Source organism: Centruroides sculpturatus, unplaced genomic scaffold, assembly GCF_000671375.1.
Source record: "Centruroides sculpturatus isolate CEXI.00-Female unplaced genomic scaffold, Cexi_2.0 scaffold482, whole genome shotgun sequence".
In the NCBI taxonomy this organism is placed as follows: Eukaryota; Metazoa; Arthropoda; class Arachnida; order Scorpiones; family Buthidae; genus Centruroides; species Centruroides sculpturatus.
Genome location: NW_019384808.1, coordinates 162,851 through 183,278, shown reverse-complemented (window position 1 = coordinate 183,278; position 20,428 = coordinate 162,851). Strand labels below are relative to the sequence as shown.

General features: G+C 31.1%; 2 protein-coding genes across 2 annotated transcripts; both read left to right on the top strand.

Moving 5' to 3' along the window:
- The first annotated feature begins 1,396 nt into the window (after positions 1–1,396).
- LOC111629726 (patched domain-containing protein 3-like) lies at positions 1,397–7,306 on the top strand. Its single transcript, XM_023373623.1, has 5 exons — positions 1,397–1,475; positions 1,862–2,372; positions 2,912–3,393; positions 5,482–5,811; positions 5,942–7,306. The coding sequence occupies exons 2-5, from the start codon at positions 1,864–1,866 to the stop codon at positions 7,234–7,236; spliced, it is 2,616 nt and encodes an 871-aa protein (XP_023229391.1). The 5' UTR covers positions 1,397–1,475; positions 1,862–1,863; the 3' UTR covers positions 7,237–7,306.
- A 3,010-nt stretch (positions 7,307–10,316) lies between these two features.
- LOC111629740 (patched domain-containing protein 3-like) lies at positions 10,317–17,641 on the top strand. The gene is made up of 5 exons (XM_023373643.1): positions 10,317–10,374; positions 11,246–11,778; positions 13,488–13,969; positions 15,663–15,992; positions 16,085–17,641. The coding sequence occupies exons 2-5, from the start codon at positions 11,264–11,266 to the stop codon at positions 17,389–17,391; spliced, it is 2,634 nt and encodes an 877-aa protein (XP_023229411.1). The 5' UTR covers positions 10,317–10,374; positions 11,246–11,263; the 3' UTR covers positions 17,392–17,641.
- The last annotated feature ends 2,787 nt before the right edge of the window (positions 17,642–20,428 follow it).

Sequence of the window (20,428 nt, the reverse complement as noted above, 5' to 3'; positions counted from 1 at the left end):
CCATTGTTTTAATATATCACGAATCATAATCCGATATCTTCCTGACTAGGATTCTCGTATAATAAATAATATCATTTGTTATTATAACTTTTACTGCAACAAATATCAATAATTTATACGTTAGATTTAGAAAACTTGGGAAGAATCAGGCAGAAAGCATAAATAAGCAAATCGAATACTCTCAAATCTGGATATAGCACTACTACTCCAGGCATGTAACAGTTAAGCAGGGACTAATTTATCATAGAAATTCATTTAGGAAGGAACCATTCTCGAAATGCAATGATTGGAATGCCAATTTTCTAGAGCCGTATACGGCTTGGTGAAAGGGCAATTGAATTGGCCTTCTTGCTCTCAAGCATTATATTTTAACGCGGGAACAATTGATATTGTGCTGCTATAAAAACAGGTTAAGTAGTAAAAAAAGATGCAAATTATTTTTATTTTATGTTATAGCTTCATGGGGCCCAGGCAAATTTGAATTACGAGGACCAATGTACAGTAGACGTTTTTCTTCGCTAAATTTTTAGGGGAATATTTTTTATAAGAGATTTGTTTGGGACCTCCTGTTGGTGAAGGCTTTAGGCAATTGCCCTTTTTGTTCGTAGGATAACACGCCACAGACAAGTATCCAAAATTATTGCGAATTGCCATCACGTCTTGTTTTTTTTAGACATTAACCGAACACACCAAAGAAAGAGTGGAGAAGACGGACTGTATATATGTATATCTCTAGGACCAGAACTCTACAGTACTAGGACCGCAATCTGCAAAACAAAATTTTATTTTTAAAGTATACAGAATTAGTTTGCGTGATATCAAGTCCTTCAGAAGAAAAAATAAGTGTTGTAAATCGATAATGATGATTGTAACTGGACTTTTCCCTTAAGATATCATTATTTAAATTCTGTCAGATTAATATTCATTTTATTAATCTGTTTTAATAGATTATAATATATGTCCATACTTCCAAGAGAAAGGTTTAATGTATTTTGATCGGAATTTATACAACTATGCGTTAACACGAAACCAGTTACGTTACTGAATACATACGTATGTATTATTGCAACGATAAATTAATCCCCAGTCCGTACACACAAGACGCTGACGTCGTGTACTTATCATTAATCATCTCATTATAATTACTTGTATATCACGAATGTCCTTGATGGTACTTTAATGACACTGTGATTGATATTCAATTAGAGTGAATTTATTTTTTAATCTTTTGTAAAATGTACTTTTGTAATGAATCTATAATTATGATGTTGTCTTCATTTAAAATACTCCAGTTTATTGAAAAAAATATATACAATACCCATATTACACAGTTCGAAGCTTTGTACTTCAAACTTTCGATAAAGTTTTATCTGAAAATGTTTATATTATAATTTTGAACTATGATATTATATAATAAGATATATAAATTCACTTCGGTACTGTACTATACGTCATTAAATAGTGAAAGCAGCGAGGTAGGTACATTTATTTTACTTTTCTTTATTCCTGATTGACTTTTAATTCAAAATACAATACGTAATGCCATTATTAAATTACTTTCCTTGAAATTACTACTTAATTTCTTCTGCTTAATCTGTAAACTGATTATTTTATTATAATTAACTGTTTATTACTTTACTCTTGGATCATTTTTTTAAATAGTTCCTTCAGTAAAGTTGAAAATCACTATCTTACACTTAATTAATTAATTAAATATATATATAGGCCTATAGAAGTTGATTTAACTAATCGTTATATTTTACTACAAACTTTTCTTAATTAATTTTTATTTTAAAAAATATATTTATATTTATATACAAATACTTTTATCGCAGTGTTTACAAATACTTGTTTTTAATAGAAATGAAGCATGAATATATAAGAAGAATTGTCTCTGCAACATTATCTCGTCTTGGCTATCATATAGGATGCTATCCTCAAATATACGTTGCAGTTACCTTTATAACATCAGTTGTTTTATCCACCGGATTATTAAACATTCCATTACAAAAGGATATAGAATACCTTTATATTCCGTTCGATGCAAGAAGCAGGATCGACAGAGCAGCTATTGAGTCGATTTTTCCAACCAACACGTCACAGTGTGATTACAGAAGAATGACAAGGTTCGAAGCATTTGCAGCAATACGTCTTACGCCTATAAACGGAACTTCTGTATTGGACGAATCAATAATTGAAGATATTATCAGACTTGACGATATTATACGAAATGTTACCATCCTTTGGGACAATGCATTCGTACGTTACGAAGATTTGTGTTGTAAAACCGAGAAGAATACTTGCTATGAAAATTTTGTTTTGACGTTAAAAGGAAAAATCAATGATATCAAAACAGGAACATACAACATAAAGTAAGTTCATATTTTACTTATAAAACATTTTAGCATTGTATAATGTCCAAACTCATTGTTTGTTATATTATACCAGGCAATTAACATGCCTGGTATAATATGAATAGATGAAATAATATGCCTGGTATATCACATCTGTAATATACCAGGCATAATGAAATTCAGCTTTGCCTGAATATATATATTTTTCTTTATAGAAATTTATGCAATATTGCAAATGATTCAGTGAAAGAGAAGAGATAGTTTCATAGTTTCTTTGTTTCGTTGGCGATTATTCATTTCAAATTTCTGCTAAGCCGAAGTAGAATAATTATTTGAAAATTATAAAATAAAATCTGGCTACTTTCTAAAATAGTAAAATTTTTAAAAATCAACATTCCTTTACGAAATAATGAAAATTGCATAAATAAAAATGTTCGTTTAAGTGAAATAAAAATATGCTATGGACATAAGTATTTAGTTAATTATGAAAAATAACAGTAATAGAAAATGTGACTACAATTTATATTTGTGTGATGCTTAATTAAATTTATTTTTAGATATCCGGTTGATATAACTGGAGATCAAGTAATATTGTCTGCTCTGGAATTTGGAGGAGTAACTTTAGGTGAAGAAGATATGATCCGAGATTCCAATGCAATTGGATTGAACTACGCATTGGACCGTACCACAAAAGAGAAGAAAGAAATGGCGCTGAAATGGGAACAAACGTGTTTAGAAATTTTGTCAAAAATTCACTTGAACAATACTAAATTTTTTAAAATTTTAAGTCAGTCCCTAAATGACGAAATTAATGAAATTGGCGAAAGTTGTTTGTTTCTTGTCCTCGTTATTGGTCCAATTATGCTGTTATTTTCAGCAATTTCTTGCTTGTCAACTGACGCTGTCAGGAGCAAACCTTGGATGGGTATCGCTGGTTGCGCATCACCTTTCTTAGCAACTGTTGCAGCATTTGGTATACTGTGTTACAGTAAAATGGATTACGCCTCGCCAAATTTCATGATCATTTTCCTAATATTAGGTATGTTTTCTGGAGTTTTATACTTAAAAAAAATTGACAGTATAATATCATACGAAAATGTACATTTATTCCATTTATCATTGTCTTAATTAGTACAACAATGCTCATGACAAAGGGTGCCCGAAAGTAGAGTATCAAAAAATAATCAATGTTATATTTTAATTACTAAATTTTTCTGCTGGCCCAAAAGTTTTATGGTAGAAAATATATTTTTTTTTTTTTTTTTAAATTCTAAACGTCAAATACTATGCCGTATCATTACAGAAGCACTGTGAGTATAATTTTACAATGAATTAAACTAATTTTAAACATTCAAATATTAAATGATCAATGAATTGTCACAAAGATTCAAAATTGATGTCCATAATGTTTCTGGAATTTCGTAATAAACACAAAAGTTTGATAGTTGTTCTAACTTCTTCGATAATTGACGTCTCATTCAGTCTATAACATCAAAAACACAATGCTCTATTGAAATAATTCGTTTTTGTGCATTTTTTACATACTCTATTTTAACATTCCACAATTTCTGATTTCAAATATATTGATTTTGAATTGGGTTTATGTCAGGACATCTTTCAGGCCACTTTACAACTTTAGCTTGTTTTTTAACCACGTTTGTATTAAGAGAGAACATTATGAATGGATGAATTAACATGCTGAAACATCCAATTAGCTTTTCCGAGTTCACATTAAAAATTTCAGAGAAAACATATTACCAATTAACTTTCTCCGTTATTTTAAACTTAGTTAGCCATACTTTTGTTATTTTCAAGTAGTGAATGCACTTATTGCCCGGACATGCGGGTGAGACAAACGAGTTTCAGATAGACATACTCGTGTCGCTTCTTAAATAAAAATAAATGCATCTGATCTTCTCGTATACAGTGGAACCTCGGTATACGACCTTAATCCGTTTTTGATGTTTGGACTTATACCGAATAGGACGTATACCAAACCAATCTTTCCCATAAGAAGTAATGTAAAAATGATTAATCCGTTCTCACGTAAAAAAAAAAAATGGCTGGCTTTAAACACATCGCTTTCCTGGCTAGTTCCTGCTTGATTTTTCGTGAGATCAGCGTGTATCTTTTTAGCTTTCTCGCAAATAATTGCTTCCGATACGCTGTCTCCAGCACTGTTTTTCAGTTATCCAAAGCAAAAGCAATTTCTCGACATGATCTAATGTCTTCGATCTCTGTTTAGAAATTGATTTAACCCCTTTCGCAACGTTAGCAGATTTAATAATATCTTTATTTTTTAAGATTGTAGATATCGTCGTTCTCGGAATACGGTATGCAACAGTTAAAATCTCGAACTCGCATGCCACCTTTATATTTCTCAACAATCTCTTTTTTCAGTTCCATTGTGATTCTAGTCATTTTTTTTTCTTTTTTAGTTTTCTGTTGCTGTACATTTGCCTTTTTGCAATTCACGATTAATAAAAATAATAAAATTTTACTTACAAATTAAAATCAGAAGAAATTTAACAAAGTTATAAACAGGGGACCACGAACGTCTAGTCTGGTTTAGTACACCGATAGTTCTATTTGTTCATAGATGGCGCGTATAATTGAATTAAGTCGTATACCGAACAAAAGTAGTATACCGAGCAAAGTTTGTTTCGTCCAAACAGGACGTATTCCGAATTGGACGTATTCTAAAGCAGAGGTATACCGAGGTACCACTGTATTATATATTATACGTAATCTAATCTATTTGGGGATTGTTTTAACGAGTGAAAACAAGTAAATCACAAGAAACGCGTGCTGATTTTTTTTTAAAAAACGCTATGGATTTTTTAATAACTCCGAATTTACACCATTGCAGATAATGTAAAAATATGCGAATATTATATAATAATTTACATAAATTTACGTTAATTCAGTATATATACTGTACAATGTTTAAGTTGTTAAAACATTTCTTCTTCATTCCTACTGAATACATTCATACAATTGTTATATCTGTATTAAATTTCTTTATTCAACAAAGTAAACACGTTTCTAAATTGTCACTTCATACTAAAAAAATTATCATTACAAACAAACTACAACTTGTATCTTCTAATATTTAATTAACTTTCAGGTGTTGGTGTCGACGATGGCTTTATATTGATAGCTGCGTGGAGAAGAACTGACGTCAACCATTCTGTTCCAGAAAGAATGAAACAAGCATATGCCGAAGCTGCAGTTTCCATAACTATTACCTCTCTAACCAATCTCCTTGCGTTTTGCACGGGATTTGTAACACCTTACAAATGTATTCATATATTCTGCGCCTATGCAGCTCTGTCAATCGTGTTTGACTATATTTATCAGTTATTGTTTTTCGGCGGACTGATGGCTTTAGATGGATACAGAGAAGAGCATAAGCTGCATTCTCTATTTTTCTGGCCAGTCAAACATAATCATTCTGGTAAGAAAACTTTTATCACGGTAATTGCCACTTACAACAAAATGTTATAATTAAACTAATAACAATTAAAACATTACAATTTCAATAATTATGTGGAATTACCCAATTAATAAGTCATTTTTATTTATAGTTGAACAGAAAACAGAAGTAAAGTCACAAGAAAATCTCTTCATGGTATTCTTCGGTAATATTTTCGGTGAAGTCCTTGGAAATCCAATTAGTAAAATTACTGTGATTTCTACGTTTGTCATTTATCTAATGGGTGCAATATACTGTTTACAATTTATTCAAGAAGGAGAAGACATAACTAAACTTTCTCCATATACTTCTTACGTACGTGACTATCTAAACGTTGAACATAAGTATTTTTCTAATTACAGTCATCAAGTGCAAATAGTCATTAACCAGACATTAGACTACTCAAATGTAACTGTCCAAAATGATATAGAAGATCTTCTGCAAAGTTTCGAGTCTGCTCCATTTATATCCGATTCGTCGACCACAGAAAGTTGGCTGAGAGAATTTCTGGCATTTACTAAATCTCCAGTTGCAAAGTTTTCGCTTTCTGGTTACAATCTGACTGATTCTAAAGAGTTTCTGGGTGCATTTAAAAATGTTTTCTTGAGAGTAAAAGTAGCAAATAGGTTTAGAAACGACGTTATCTTTAACGAAGAAAAAGATAAAATTATTGCATCGAGATTTCTCGTTTCAAGTTTGGATGGAAAATCTCGAATTGACGAAAACTTTTTTTTTGAAAATGTAAGAAAAATTGCCGATAACAGCAAGATTCCAGTTATTGCATACAATTTTAGATTTATATATTATGAACTTGCTTACAATATTTTTTCAAACTGTATAAAAGCCATGTCTTGTGCTGCCGCCATAGTGATCTTAGTATTTCTTTTATTTACCCCTAACGTATTGTTTCTTTTGTCTGTTGCCATCGCTATTGTTTCTATTCAAATTGGTTTGACTGGATACGTGTCTATATTTAATGTGACGGTGAATATTACCGCTTTAATAGCATTAGTGATGTGTACGGGATTTTGTGTTGATTACACGGTTCATACGGCTTATGCGTTTATCAATTGCAAAAAGAAGACACCGAACGAGAAAATCAAGAGTTCTTTATATGCTGCCGGATATCCAGTGTTACAAGGATGTTTATCTAGTTTGTTAGGTGTTTCGGTGTTATATTTCGGTCCTGCGGAATCGTTTGTTGTATTTTCTAAAATTATAACTTTAATGGTAATTTTCGCTTCCTTTCACAGTCTGGTTTTACTTCCTATAATTTTGAGTCTTTTAGATTCTATTACGTTTAAATGTTTCAAAAGGAAAGACCAAAAACTGAAATACAATGAAAATTATAGGAACGAACTTGAATGTTTAAATTCTAAAATTATATCATTTCTTGGCGAAAATTGATCATTTTCACTTATACTGTATTATAATCTACTTTGAAAATCGTTTTGACCATTTGGAAAGAAAAAGTGTACACGTAATTTTAGTATTTGATTGATGCGTTTATACTTGTATTATCTAAAGTACTTCAATAAACACTTTACTTTTAAAATTTACAGTTTACTTAGTAAATGCAATAAAATAATTAAAATTGTTGAATTGATCTAACGGCAATTATTTTTCTAACCTTAACTGAACCATTAAATTCCAAATGCCTATTACTTAAAAATTATAAATATATTATTCTATGATGTGTTTTATATTGTTATTAAAACTTAAAATAGTGTGAAGTCGATATGACGTTGAATCTGAATTCTGGATAAAAGGAGGTGTGAGGGGTAATAACTGGATGTGGCCGACGATGATACAAAGTACCTTTATTGTTGAACCCTTTTATTTATCAATACAAATAATCGAAAGGCTTGCAAGATTACTTTTAACGAATATCGTCTAAAGAAGAAACAGTTTTGAAGTCCTGAGCAGAGTTTTTAGTAGAGTAACCTATATATTTTAGAGCATTATGCCTTCCATTCGGACAATCAAGAATTTTAACTATTACCACCCGACATTTCCTGACAATGTATTTAGTATTCTTTCTTTTCTCCTTATTTTGTTTTCTCCGTGAGCGCAAAGTCAAAGTTTATTGTGAAATTCCGAAAGGCGAGCTCCAGTCCTACACGAAATCAGGAACGTCAGAGTATTTATTATTTATAGAAGCCCTTTTTAGATCACATTCTGTTGAGCTTTCTGGATTATTTTCTTAAATTCGTCTGTTTTTTTTTCAGGAGCAGTTTCAGATGGAGTTGGATATTTGACTATCCTATTCCAGAACAATAGAATCTTACGTCTTAGTTGCCACCTAGCATATGTTTAGCCAGTAGAATAATTAACTGATGTTGTGATGGATAGAGTTATTCGGGGATGTGACGTCCCAATCTTCGTGACTGTTGGTAGGCTATGAAAATATTATTCTTACGTTTGTTTTCTCACTCCGTTAAATTTAATTATAAGCGGTATGGGGTGGTCAGAATGCGTTTAAGTTTCAATTGGTTTTTGCGCTAAATAAAAAAATAATTAGGGTTTATTTTCTGAATCACTTGCTTTTTACATTCTATTGATATATCTGTAAAAATATCCATTACTTTATTGCAAAAACTAGGGTAAAGAAATTATGCCTTTTAAAGGAAAAGTTTTTACCCATTTTCTAAAGTAATCAATAAAAACTCAGAAATATCAGATATCGTTTCAGCTCTTGGATTGGGGTCCAAAATATCAACATCTACCAAGTCATTGACGTCATTATCTTCTGTACTCTGCATCATTGCTGCATGTTTATTTTGTTCAAGGTTAGACTTTCGACAAATGAGCAGCTTAAGACATGTTCTTTAATATCTCTTCTCATTCTTGGCTAGTAACACCCATCACCTATTTGTCTTCGTGTTTTCCAAATACCCAAAGATCCGCAGTGGGGTGGTCATGCAATTACCCCAAGATGGCTTCTTTTAACATATCACAATTCGATATACATTATATTTGTTTTGATAGTTAGTATAACATATACTATTCATCATTAAACTTTTATTAGAAACGATATCATGTTAGATTTACTAAAGTTTGGGAACAATCAGACAATAAAATAATTTAATACGAGAACACTTAAATCTCGATATAGCGTCACCATTTCACGTATGTAGCACTTAAATTGGAGGCAATTTATTATTGAATTTCCTTTAGAAAGGCATCGCTTTTAGCAGGGAATGTCGCGAATGCAAATTCTTCAAAACCATTTTTTGATGGGTGTAGACTATGGAATTGGTCATTTTTTTCTCAAACTATAATTTTTTTACGTATAGGCAATTGAAATTTTTCAGCTACTTGTGTTATAAACTTCTAGTCAGTTAGACATATAAATTGTACAGTATAATTCTTTTAATTTTTTTAAAATTAAACAATTAATAAGTTATGTTTTTTTAAATTTATACTTTGTGATTAAATAATTTTTTTATTTTGCGTAGCTCTTGATAACACAATAAAATATATAACCTATATATCATGACCTGTGTTATGCATTTCTACATGTTTATGAAAAAACAATAAAGATCAATTCAGTTGTTAGGAATTTTGGAATTTTTTAAAAACTTGCTAAATTAGTGATAAAGGGAGAAAACGTTCTTTAGCCTCGGTAACGAAACTGTAAAGTACACGGGATAAAATCTGTGTATGAAATTTTACTCATAAAGTGTTCAGAACTAATTTATGTGACAGCAAGTACACTAGATGAGAAACAAAAGAGTTCAAATCAAGTGTGTCACGTCAAGAACTAATCACGGATACTGATGATTGTTACTGAACCTTGTCTTTAACATATTATTATTTGCATTTGATTTATATTTTAAGTTTCAAATTGAAGACTAAAAACAGTCGTCATTTATTGACATCGACCACTTCTTTCTAAAACACGGTCTTTAAAACACGCAGGTTAAGGGGAGAGACGTGCAAGTCTAACGTCATAACAGGCAAAAACGTTTAAAACACGTTTGCAGACCGTGCATGTCAAAAGCCCGTCGTAAAGATCAGAACAAAACTTGTTGAAGAGATCAATGTAAATTTCAAACAAACGAATACTCGATCGAGATGTAACAGGCGACCACCTTACAACAGGCAATCATAAACTTTACATAGCGAATTTTGATCTTGAAAAAGTCAGCTCAAAGATCGAATTTCGAAATTCCGGCTTCCTCGCTACGCATCGGTTCCCGAACACACAAACCATCAATCCGTGCAGACAACAGTCTGACGTATTTGCATCTTAGTTATTATTCGTATATCACGAAAAATCTTAACACCACTGCATGATACTGTAATTACTATTCAAATAAAATTCCTTTATTTCATAAATTTTATCCATATTATTTTCATTTAAAATGCTCGCGTTATATTTAAAAACGTTTATCATAATATAATTTGCAGTTTTGTACTTCAAACTTTTGATAATGCGTTATCAGAAAATGTTTGTATTAATATTTAAATCATGACTTGATAAACGAAGTAACATATTGATAAATTTATTCCAGTACATCGTTAGATACTAAGAGACACGAGGTAAGCAAATTTAATTCACTTTTCTTTTATTCTAAAGGCATACGATTTACGTAATAATTTAATTAATATATAAACTCATAAACAATTTGCTGCGCTTAAAATTAATATTTAATTTTCTCGCCGCTTCGTCTATGAACTGTTTATTTTTTTTATAATTACATATTTATTATTTTAATCTTCGATCGTTTCTAAAACGAAAACTGTAACTTAACACGCATGATTTAGCATTCATTTACTTTACGAATAATAAAACTATTTTACAACATTTAAAATGTCTTATACTAGAAGATGAACCCGGCGTTGCTCTGGCAAAAAGTAATCATGGCGAAGATTAAAATAAATAGATTACAGCCGATCTTACCCGATTTCACTGGGTGCAGGAATTACGCTCACCCTCTTCCGAGACTTGTCATAGCGTTTTTAGATGAGTCTAAAAATATGTTCGATTTTTCGCAAAAATGCAAAAAATTGCATATAAAATAATACATAGAAGCCGAGTTCTTCAGGGTAAGCTTCAAACCTCTCCCTCTTCCCCGCGGGGGGAAATTTCCAAAAATCCCTTCTTAGTGTGAATTCTTATAGCGTACCTTAACATTGTACCAAATTTTAGCTTTCAACTCCTAACCGTTTGGGCTCTATTATTATTATTATTATTATTATTATTACTACCAAATCTTCTCCATTATATTATAAGATTAAGTCTTATTTTAATACTCTACACTCATATTAACATCTGATCCTTGTTCAATATATAGCTCTAAACCAACAGTTTAATTAAATTAGTATTTTTAATTAATAAATTTTTAATTAAAAATATATATTCAGAAGATAATTTATCTTATATACGAATCTATTTCACGAATTTTTTCAGTTATTTTACTACTTCAAAATGAAAATCAGGCATAAAACCATCAGCAGAATTGTCTCTACTACATTATCTCGTATTGGATATCATGTCGGTTGCTATCCTCAAATATACGTTGCAGTCACTTTTATAACGTCGCTCGTTTTAGCAACCGGTCTATTGCATATGCCATTGCAAAACAATTTAGAACACTTGTTTATTTCATCCAATGCAAGAAGCAGAATTGACAGAGCAACTATTGAATCTATTTTTCCAAAGAACGTGTCACAATGTGATTTTAGAAGAATGACAAGGTTAGAAGCAATTGCAACAATAATAGCTACGTCTAGAAACGGAACTTCTGTATTACAGGAATCAATAATCGAAGATATTATCAAACTTGACGAAATCATACAAAATCTCACTATCTTTTGGAATAATGCATTCGTCGGTTACAAAGATTTATGTTGTAAGACTGAGAGAAATATTTGCCACGAAAATTTTGTTTTGAGTTTAAAAGAAAAGACAAATGATATCAAAGAAGGAACATACAACATCAAGTAAGTTGATATTTTTCCTATAAAATTTTAGTTCTATAATGTATTTTTCTTGTGTATAAAATTTTGCTTTATAGAAATTTGTCGAACATTGTAAATATTTTAACGAATGAAAAAAATACAGTTACGCAGTTTTGTGTTTCGTTAGTTATTAAATAAACTTATACCAAAATTGTGTAATTAATTAGAACCTGTAAAAATAAAATACGTAACATTTTAAAATAATGAAAGTTTTAAGAATTAACTTTTCGTTAATTAACAAAATACAGTAAAATCTCGATTTAACGGACTAATACGGGCGAGGGGTGGCATTTAAAGCCGAAAGTTGGTGATATAAAATAGGTTTTCCGAATACGCGTTAAAACATCCAGCAACGAGCTGCGTAACTTTCACGGCAATACAATTATAATATCGTGTTTTCAACTGCTTTGTATATTCCCACCCAATCTACATTATCAAACACCCAGCAAGTCTCTTGTCTACATTACCAAACACTTCGAATTCTGTTTACTGGCAGATTCAAATATGATACGATGACGTAAAGTTTCGTATTGCTTCATTGAAAAAACGTAAGATTTTCTTAGATATTATAAGTAAGCATATGATACCATTAGATATGTATATGATGCCAGTTAGGATGCAAAAGTAGGGTCTTACATATATAAAGGTATGATACTAATAGAAGGGCAGCATTCTTTCTTACCACGCAATACTATTATAACCTATTGAGCTATAATTTTTCGTTTGACAAAATGAGCTAGGGTGGGCCCTTGTCCCTCCCTGCTACACCGTGGCTACGCCCGTGAGAGTATATCTTGTTTTTAGTTCGGTTTTCTTCATTTGTTTCTTGAATCTCAGTCTGGCAGGCTATCGGTAGTTTATTCTACTTCCGGGTCGAAGTCGTCTTGGAGATAATGATGCTTGGTCAAGAGGGGCTGATGAAGATGCAGGAGTTCCCGAATACGCAAACCTCGCTGCCAGATTTCAGGAATTTAAATAAAGGTACAGGAATTATTAAGCTATAAACTGGGTGAACAAAATACCCTTCACGCATACTAATATCCATACATACAGAAAATCCCTATCATTTTTACTGTTTTAAATTTTTTTCGACGTTTTCTCGTGTCCAAAAGTGTAAAAATCTTGGGAGGATCATTTTTTGACAGATAGCCATACATTCCAGAGGAGATACGAAAAGCTTAGAAACAAGATTCTCCGATTAACTATATACGAACATTCGATGCAATCGAAAGTCATTTCAATTCGAATACTTTTCTTTGAAAGGTGATCGATAGGTAAAACATTATTGCTAACAGGAAACGGTATGATAAACAAGGGTGGCAAGCCATCACTAATTTGAAATGAAGAGCATATATTTTAAATTAAATTAATTAAAAATACTATTAAAAATCGCAGCTCGGCATTGTGACGATGTCACAATAAATAACTGCTTGTTACTGATAAAAACAATTTAAAAATTAACAGGGTGTTAATTTTTACATATTACATACGAACCAAAAATTTCGTGTTAAATTCGAAGTGTGATAAATCGAGGTTTTCCTACAATGGAAAAATCGTTAACATGAACGTTTGTTTAATCAAAATGATAATAAATATTCTTACGTAATTTTATAGCTAATTCGCCAGTGAAATAAATTAAAACTATCGCTACTATTTACATTTGTTTAATGTTTAAATGAGTCTATTTGCAGATATCCTGCTGATATGACTGGAGATCAAGTAATATTGTCTGCTTTAGAATTTGGAGGGGTAAGTTTGAATGAAGAAAATATGATCCGAGATTCCAACGCAATTAGGTTGATGTACGCATTGGACCGCAGCACGAAAGAAAAGAAAGAAATGGCACTGAAATGGGAACAAATGTGTTTAGATACTTTGTCAAAAATTAATTTGAACGGTACCAAAATTTCTAAACTACTAAGTCGCTCTGTCGAAGACGAAATTGGTCGAACAGGCGAAATATCATTGCCTCTTATTTTCATTATGGCTCCAATTATGCTGTTATTTTCATCAGTTTCTTGCTTGTCAACTGACTCTCTCAGTAGCAAACCTTGGATGGGTATTGCAAATTGCGCATCACCTTTTTTAGCAACTGTTTCAGCATTTGGTCTCCTGTGTTACTGCAAAGCGGATTACGCAGCAGCAAATGTCATGATTTTTTTTCTAATTTTAGGTATGTTTTTAAGAAATTTTATGTTTTAAAAATCTGACAATAATCAAATAATGTATAAATTATACGTTTAGGGTATTTTTCGGATGTAAACCTAATTACTATAATTACATTTTCGGCTGTGTTATAGGCCTATACAACAGAAGAAAAGTATAACATCGTTTAAAATTTGACCGTCTAACAGATAACCTTACTGAAGTTAATCGGGAAAGTTTCGTAACTTTCCCAGTTAAACTTTAAAAATACGTTGCACCATCTGTTAGTAAATTTTATTTTTAAATATATACTGTATGTTATTTAATATATTATTACATATTATAAAATATAAAAAGGCTTAATTTTGCAATGTAATTGACGTCAGTAAAATCGATTAAAAAATTTTTTATAGCTAATAGCTAATATTTCCGCAAATTTAGTAAATTATACTTTTCGTCATAGCGTAAAAAAATATAACCAAAATTTTATTTCGAGAAGACAAAAGTAATAAGAGTTGTAGGAAATTCAAATAAACACACACATACGATCTCTTTTATATTGTTAATTAATTATACAAAAGAACAAGTAACTAATGTGTTAAAAATTTAAATTAAAAGTTCTAACACTCATAAATTTATCCTAGGAGATATTCTACTCGGTTCATATTATAACTTGTAACTGGAACTAACAAAATTCTCACTACATAAGATGTGTAGTGAGAAATTTGAGTTGTGCGGTGGAAACTCCATATTTCTGTAGTAATTAATTTTTCGATTGCGAGTTTTTGTAAGTATTTTTTCTTTTGGTTAAAGTTAAAACGTTTATCTAATTAACACAGTATAGAAACCACGAAATAAAGAAGAAATATTGGTAGAATTTACCGTTTGTATCAAATATATACGAGAGATAAACATCAATATTATCATTTAAAGCAATAAACTACAACAACAATTAACTCAGAGTACAGCAAATTGTATGACATGCGAGCTCAAAGTACGCACACAGCGTGTCTAACGATTAAGGTCAAACGATGATTGAAGTTAATAAATTATTCTACGAATATAAGATTTGTATTATTCTAATTATTTTCTATTTATAAATTTTAAACATTAATGACGATTAAAATATTCATTAAGACATATGAGACATGACCACTTTTATATCTTCACCCTGTCGACCTTTCATTAAGAACCAAAATTTAATAGTATTAATGCCCCTTTATACGCGAGCTACAGTGCCACATTTCGTTTCTTAAACTTTACCCGTTCTCAGATATTGTTTAATATCTCAGAACAGAAAATAAACAAATTAAACAAACTAGCTGCCAACACATACACACGCGCGAATTTTTCCCCTTTACTGACTTTTTTGAGGGGTTCGGGAGGTCTCCAAACGTGTAGATTTGCAAAAAAAAAAAAAAAAAAAAAAAAAAAAACTTGGAGGGTCAAATTTGACACGATTCCAGTACTTTTCCGTTTTATATACATAACAAATGGGTAAGTGAAAAAGAGTCGGAGTCGGAGGAGTTTTGATGACTCCTACTCCGACTCCACAGCCCTGATTAACAGATACCAATTACTAATAACTATAAAAGCGACGGTGCAAATTACTGTTTAAAAATTGTCCATTTTTCAGATATCCGACGATAGACGACTATATTTTCCGAACGACAAATATCGCATGTCTGCACGAGCCCTAACACTTAATTAATTAATTCCAGGTGTTGGTGTGGACGATGGCTTTATATTGATAGCTGCGTGGAGAAGAACTGACGTCAAGGCTTCTATTCCACACAGAATGAAAGACGCTTACGCCGAAGCTGCGGTGTCCATTACGATTACGTCTCTGACCAATCTTCTTGCGTTTTGTATGGGATTCGTAACACCATACAAAGGGATTCATATATTCAGCGCCTACGCAGCTCTAGCAATCCTGTTTGACTATATTTATCAGTTATTGTTTTTTGGTGGCCTCATGGCTTTGGATGGATATAGAGAGAAGTATAAGCTGCACGCTATGTTTTGTTGGCCAATCAAACGAAATAATTTTGGTAAGAAAAGTTTTTATTAAAGTAATTACTACACTTAACAATAATGTCGTAATTAAAAACTACTGTCAGAAATATGTCACTTTTGTTTATAGTTCAAAGGAATTTAGAAGCAAGAACAAAAGAAAAAAACGAAGAAAATGTCTTCATGTTATTTTTCGGAAAATATTTAGGTCAAGTCCTGACAAATACAATTAGTAAAGTTGTCGTAATCGTCATTTTTATTATTTATCTAACGGGTGCAATATATTGTATGCAATTTATTCAAGAAGGAGACGACGTAACTAAACTCCCTTCATACACTTCTTACGTACGTGACTATCTAAATACAGAAAATAAGTATTTTTCTAATTACAGTCATCAAGTGCAAATAGTCATTAACCAGACATTAGACTACTCAAATGTAACTGTCCAAAATGACATAGAGGATCTTCTGCAAAGTTTCGAGTCTGCTCCATTTATATCCGATTCGTCGACCACAGAAAGTTGGCTAAGAGAATTTCTGGCATTCACTAAATCTCCAGTTGCGAAGTTTTCGCTTTCTGGTTACAATCTGAGTAATTCTGATGACTTTCTGAGTGCATTTAAAAATGTATTCTTGAAAGCTAAAGTAGCAAACAGATTCAAAAATGACGTTATTTTTAATAAAGAAGGTGATAAAATTACTGCTTGCAGATTCATCGTTTCAAGTTTGGATGGAGAATCTCGAATTGACGAAAAGTTTTTCTTTGAAAATGTAAGAAAAATTGCCGATAACAGCAAAATTCCTGTTATTGCATACAATTTTAGATTTATGTATTATGAACTGTATATTAATGTCCTTTCAAATTGCTTAAAAGCCATCTCTTGTGCGGCCTTCATAGTGATTTTAGTATTTATTTTATTTACCCCAAACTTATTCTTTCTTTTCTGTGTTGCCATGACTCTTATATCTATTCAGGTAGGATTAATTGGATTTATGTCTTTATGGAATATGAGTGTAAACACTATGGCTTTAATAACTTTTGTGATGTGTACGGGATTTTGTGTGGATTACACGGTTCATACGGCTTACGCGTTTATCAATTGTAAAAAGAAGACACCGAATGAGAAAATCAAGAGTTGTTTATATGCTGCTGGATACCCGGTGTTACAAGGATGTATATCTACGTTATTGGGTGTTTCGGTGTTATACTTCGGTCCTGCGGAATCGTTTGTCATATTTTCTAAAATTATAACTTTAATGGTAATTTTTGCTTCTTTTCATAGTCTAATTTTACTTCCAGTTATTCTGAGTCTCGTAGATTCTATTTCGTGTAATTTATTAAAAATAAAAACGCATGAAAATGAATATAATGAAAATAGTAGAAAGGAGATTGAAGGTTTGAATTCTAAAAGCACGTCACGTGTTAACGAAAATTGATTATTTTTTAGAGGTTAAATTCTATTTTACTTGTTAAATATGAATTTTGGACATTACGAAGGAAATAATGTAATTTTCTTATTTGATTGTACGCATTTATATTTCGGAAACTACTTCCACAAAACACAATACTGTTAAAATCGATGATTTGCTTTGCAATTCAATAAAGAATTGTTGAATTGATCTAACGACGATTGTTTGATTAATTAACGTTAATTGAGCCATTGAATTTGTAAGGTTCTCTATTAGGGCAATAAATATATTATAAATTGTGAATTATAATCATATAATTTCTAGTAGCCTTGATTTTATAGTTTTATCGGAATAACTATTTTTCCAGATCAGCTGTAGTCACTTGTAACAACAATTTATTAACATACTTCTAATTCACTAATTATACGTGTCGTGTTTAAAGTATAGCATATTCAACAGCAAACTTACAATAACTGCTAGATGTAAATTATTTTTGCCACCACCACTGACATACTTATTTCTCTTAAGAGCCATCGCTTCAAATTACATTTCTTACAACCTCGCAAGTCATGATTTCTCATTGTTTTTGATGTAAGAACATTGCGCCAATAGACTCACATTGCTTGTCCTTCGTGTCGTTTCTTTAGTGCTGGAAGACCACCTTCTTATCTGCAATCTACTCTTCACCTTGGCTGTAGATTTTGAGATGAAAAAATGCCGGAGATCAATATGTATTCTTCCAGTTCTCACAGTTCAAGGCTGACATTTAAAAAAATTATAATTATGAAATTAGAAACGTGATATTTATCTGCAATAGCTCAATTTTGACTGTTCTCCAATTCGCATACGGGTTGCGAAGTAATCCTCGATATTTCAAACGTCCCAGTCTATTTTAATGTTATTATTATGCACTGAAATATATAACAAATAAAGCAATGGATGTGTTGTTAGTAATACAAATACTACTCTGAAAAGTTAGTTGTCTGCGTCTTCCAATTGTGTTCTAGACTTCTGCCTTAAGCATTCGTAACGTTTACTTAGCTTTCTGTGTTATTTTCTTAATTTTCACTGTCTTTTCGTGAACGGTTTTCTAAGATATTCAACTATTCTGATCTAGACCCCGACGTCGTACATGCAATCTAGTAAACGTGCAGCTAATAAATAAATTAACTGATGGCTAAAAGATAATTCTGGAAATGTTGATTCAATCTTCCTGACGGTTGGTAAGAAATGATCCTCACCAATAATCGGATAACGAAAATATCATTTTTCCAATATCCTTGTTTGCTCTCTTGGTTACATTTAAACGTGATTATCATATGCTTAATTCCCAATTCCTTACAGATCCTCACCACTAAAGGACAGATTAATTAATATCCAGTTTCTAACGCCAACGCTTTTGGCATTTCATATCTACAAACACTATTTGATATTTTTATTACAGTTTTTGCAGTTTAATAAAAAAGTCTTTACCAATGTGTTTAACTAGAAAATAAAAAAAACGTAACTTCTCAGTTTTTAATCTTGAATTGGAGACAAAAATATCAAATGTCAAGTCGTTCACACACTATCTTCTGTACTCTGCATCATTTCCGCGAATTTCTTCTGTTTAAACTTTCATGCTCGAAATTGGTAGCGCATTAACACATATTTTTCAATTCACTTTTTTATCCTTGGCAATAAGACTAATCTCTTATTTTTCTTCGTGTTTCTAATCGTCTAACTGTCCAACAATATTGTCTTATATTTTTTTCAATATGACTTCTTTTAACATATCAGGTATCACAATTCGATAACCACCGGAATTATTAGTATATTTTATTATTACATATATTACAGATATCAATTATTAAAACGTTACATTTAGTAAAGTTTGGAAAGAATCGGACTGAACGTCTAAATAAATAAATCTAATTCGAATTCTGCCAAATCTGGATATGGCCTCACCGTTTCACGTATGACACGCTCAAATAAGAACTAATTTATTAATAAAATTTTTTTTGGGAGCCAACAACACTTTGGTAGGGAATTCCAGCGGCATAGTTTGATGCATACATTAGGTTATCGAACCGAAGATTTTGTCCGCAAACTATAAAATTTTATTTCAGAAACAATTGAGTTTGCTGCTATAAGAGAACTTTAAAATAACAAATAAGAAAAGCGAATTATATATTTTCTAGTTAGTTATTATAAGAATTATATAATAACAAAATATTAATCTCAGCTTTTTAAACACTTTATGATCCATCAAACACTTTCTGTTTCTGAGGAATGTTTTATTAAACGAAACACCAACTTAATGATATAATGCTAAATTATAGACTTTAAAACCTTCAACAATAAATTAGATCTCTCTAATTATACTTTGTGATTAAGTAACTTAATTTATATTGAATGGCATTCTCTTTATATCATAAGAAAATACGTATGCTACATTTCATCAGCCATTATTTTACATTCTTATGTTTATGAAACAACGTAATAAGCTTCAACGCAATTCTTAAGAATTTATTACTCAAAATTGCGAGAATTTCTGATAGTAAGAGGAAGATATGCTTTAATGAGGCTGTAATAGAAATGTACGAGGAAATTTTAGAATCGTTTCTGATTGAAACAATCGAAGAACATTTCGGTGATACTGATGTTGTTTTCAGACTGATAATGCCACGTGCCATCGAAACAAACGAAATAAACTATTAGCCCAGACTCAAACCTAAAAAATTAAATTTTAAAAGTTAAAAATACTAGTTGATAATAAAGATGAGCTTAAAACAGCCATTATAATTAGCTGGAATAAAATACTCTCAGACACTTACGATTAATTAATTTTTAAAATTAATAAGATTCATAATACAGTACAGCGTCGTTTATCCGAATCAATTAAGGACTGGGGTTGTTCGGATAACTTATTTTTCGGATAACCAATTATGTACGAAAAAATATATTAATTTATCCCGTGTTGAAATTTTTCTCCGTTGCGTGTCGCTTCGCATTGAATTTTCGTCGATGTTAAGCCTAACGAAGACTATTGTATCGTTAAAAATTATTTTTTTATTTTGTACAA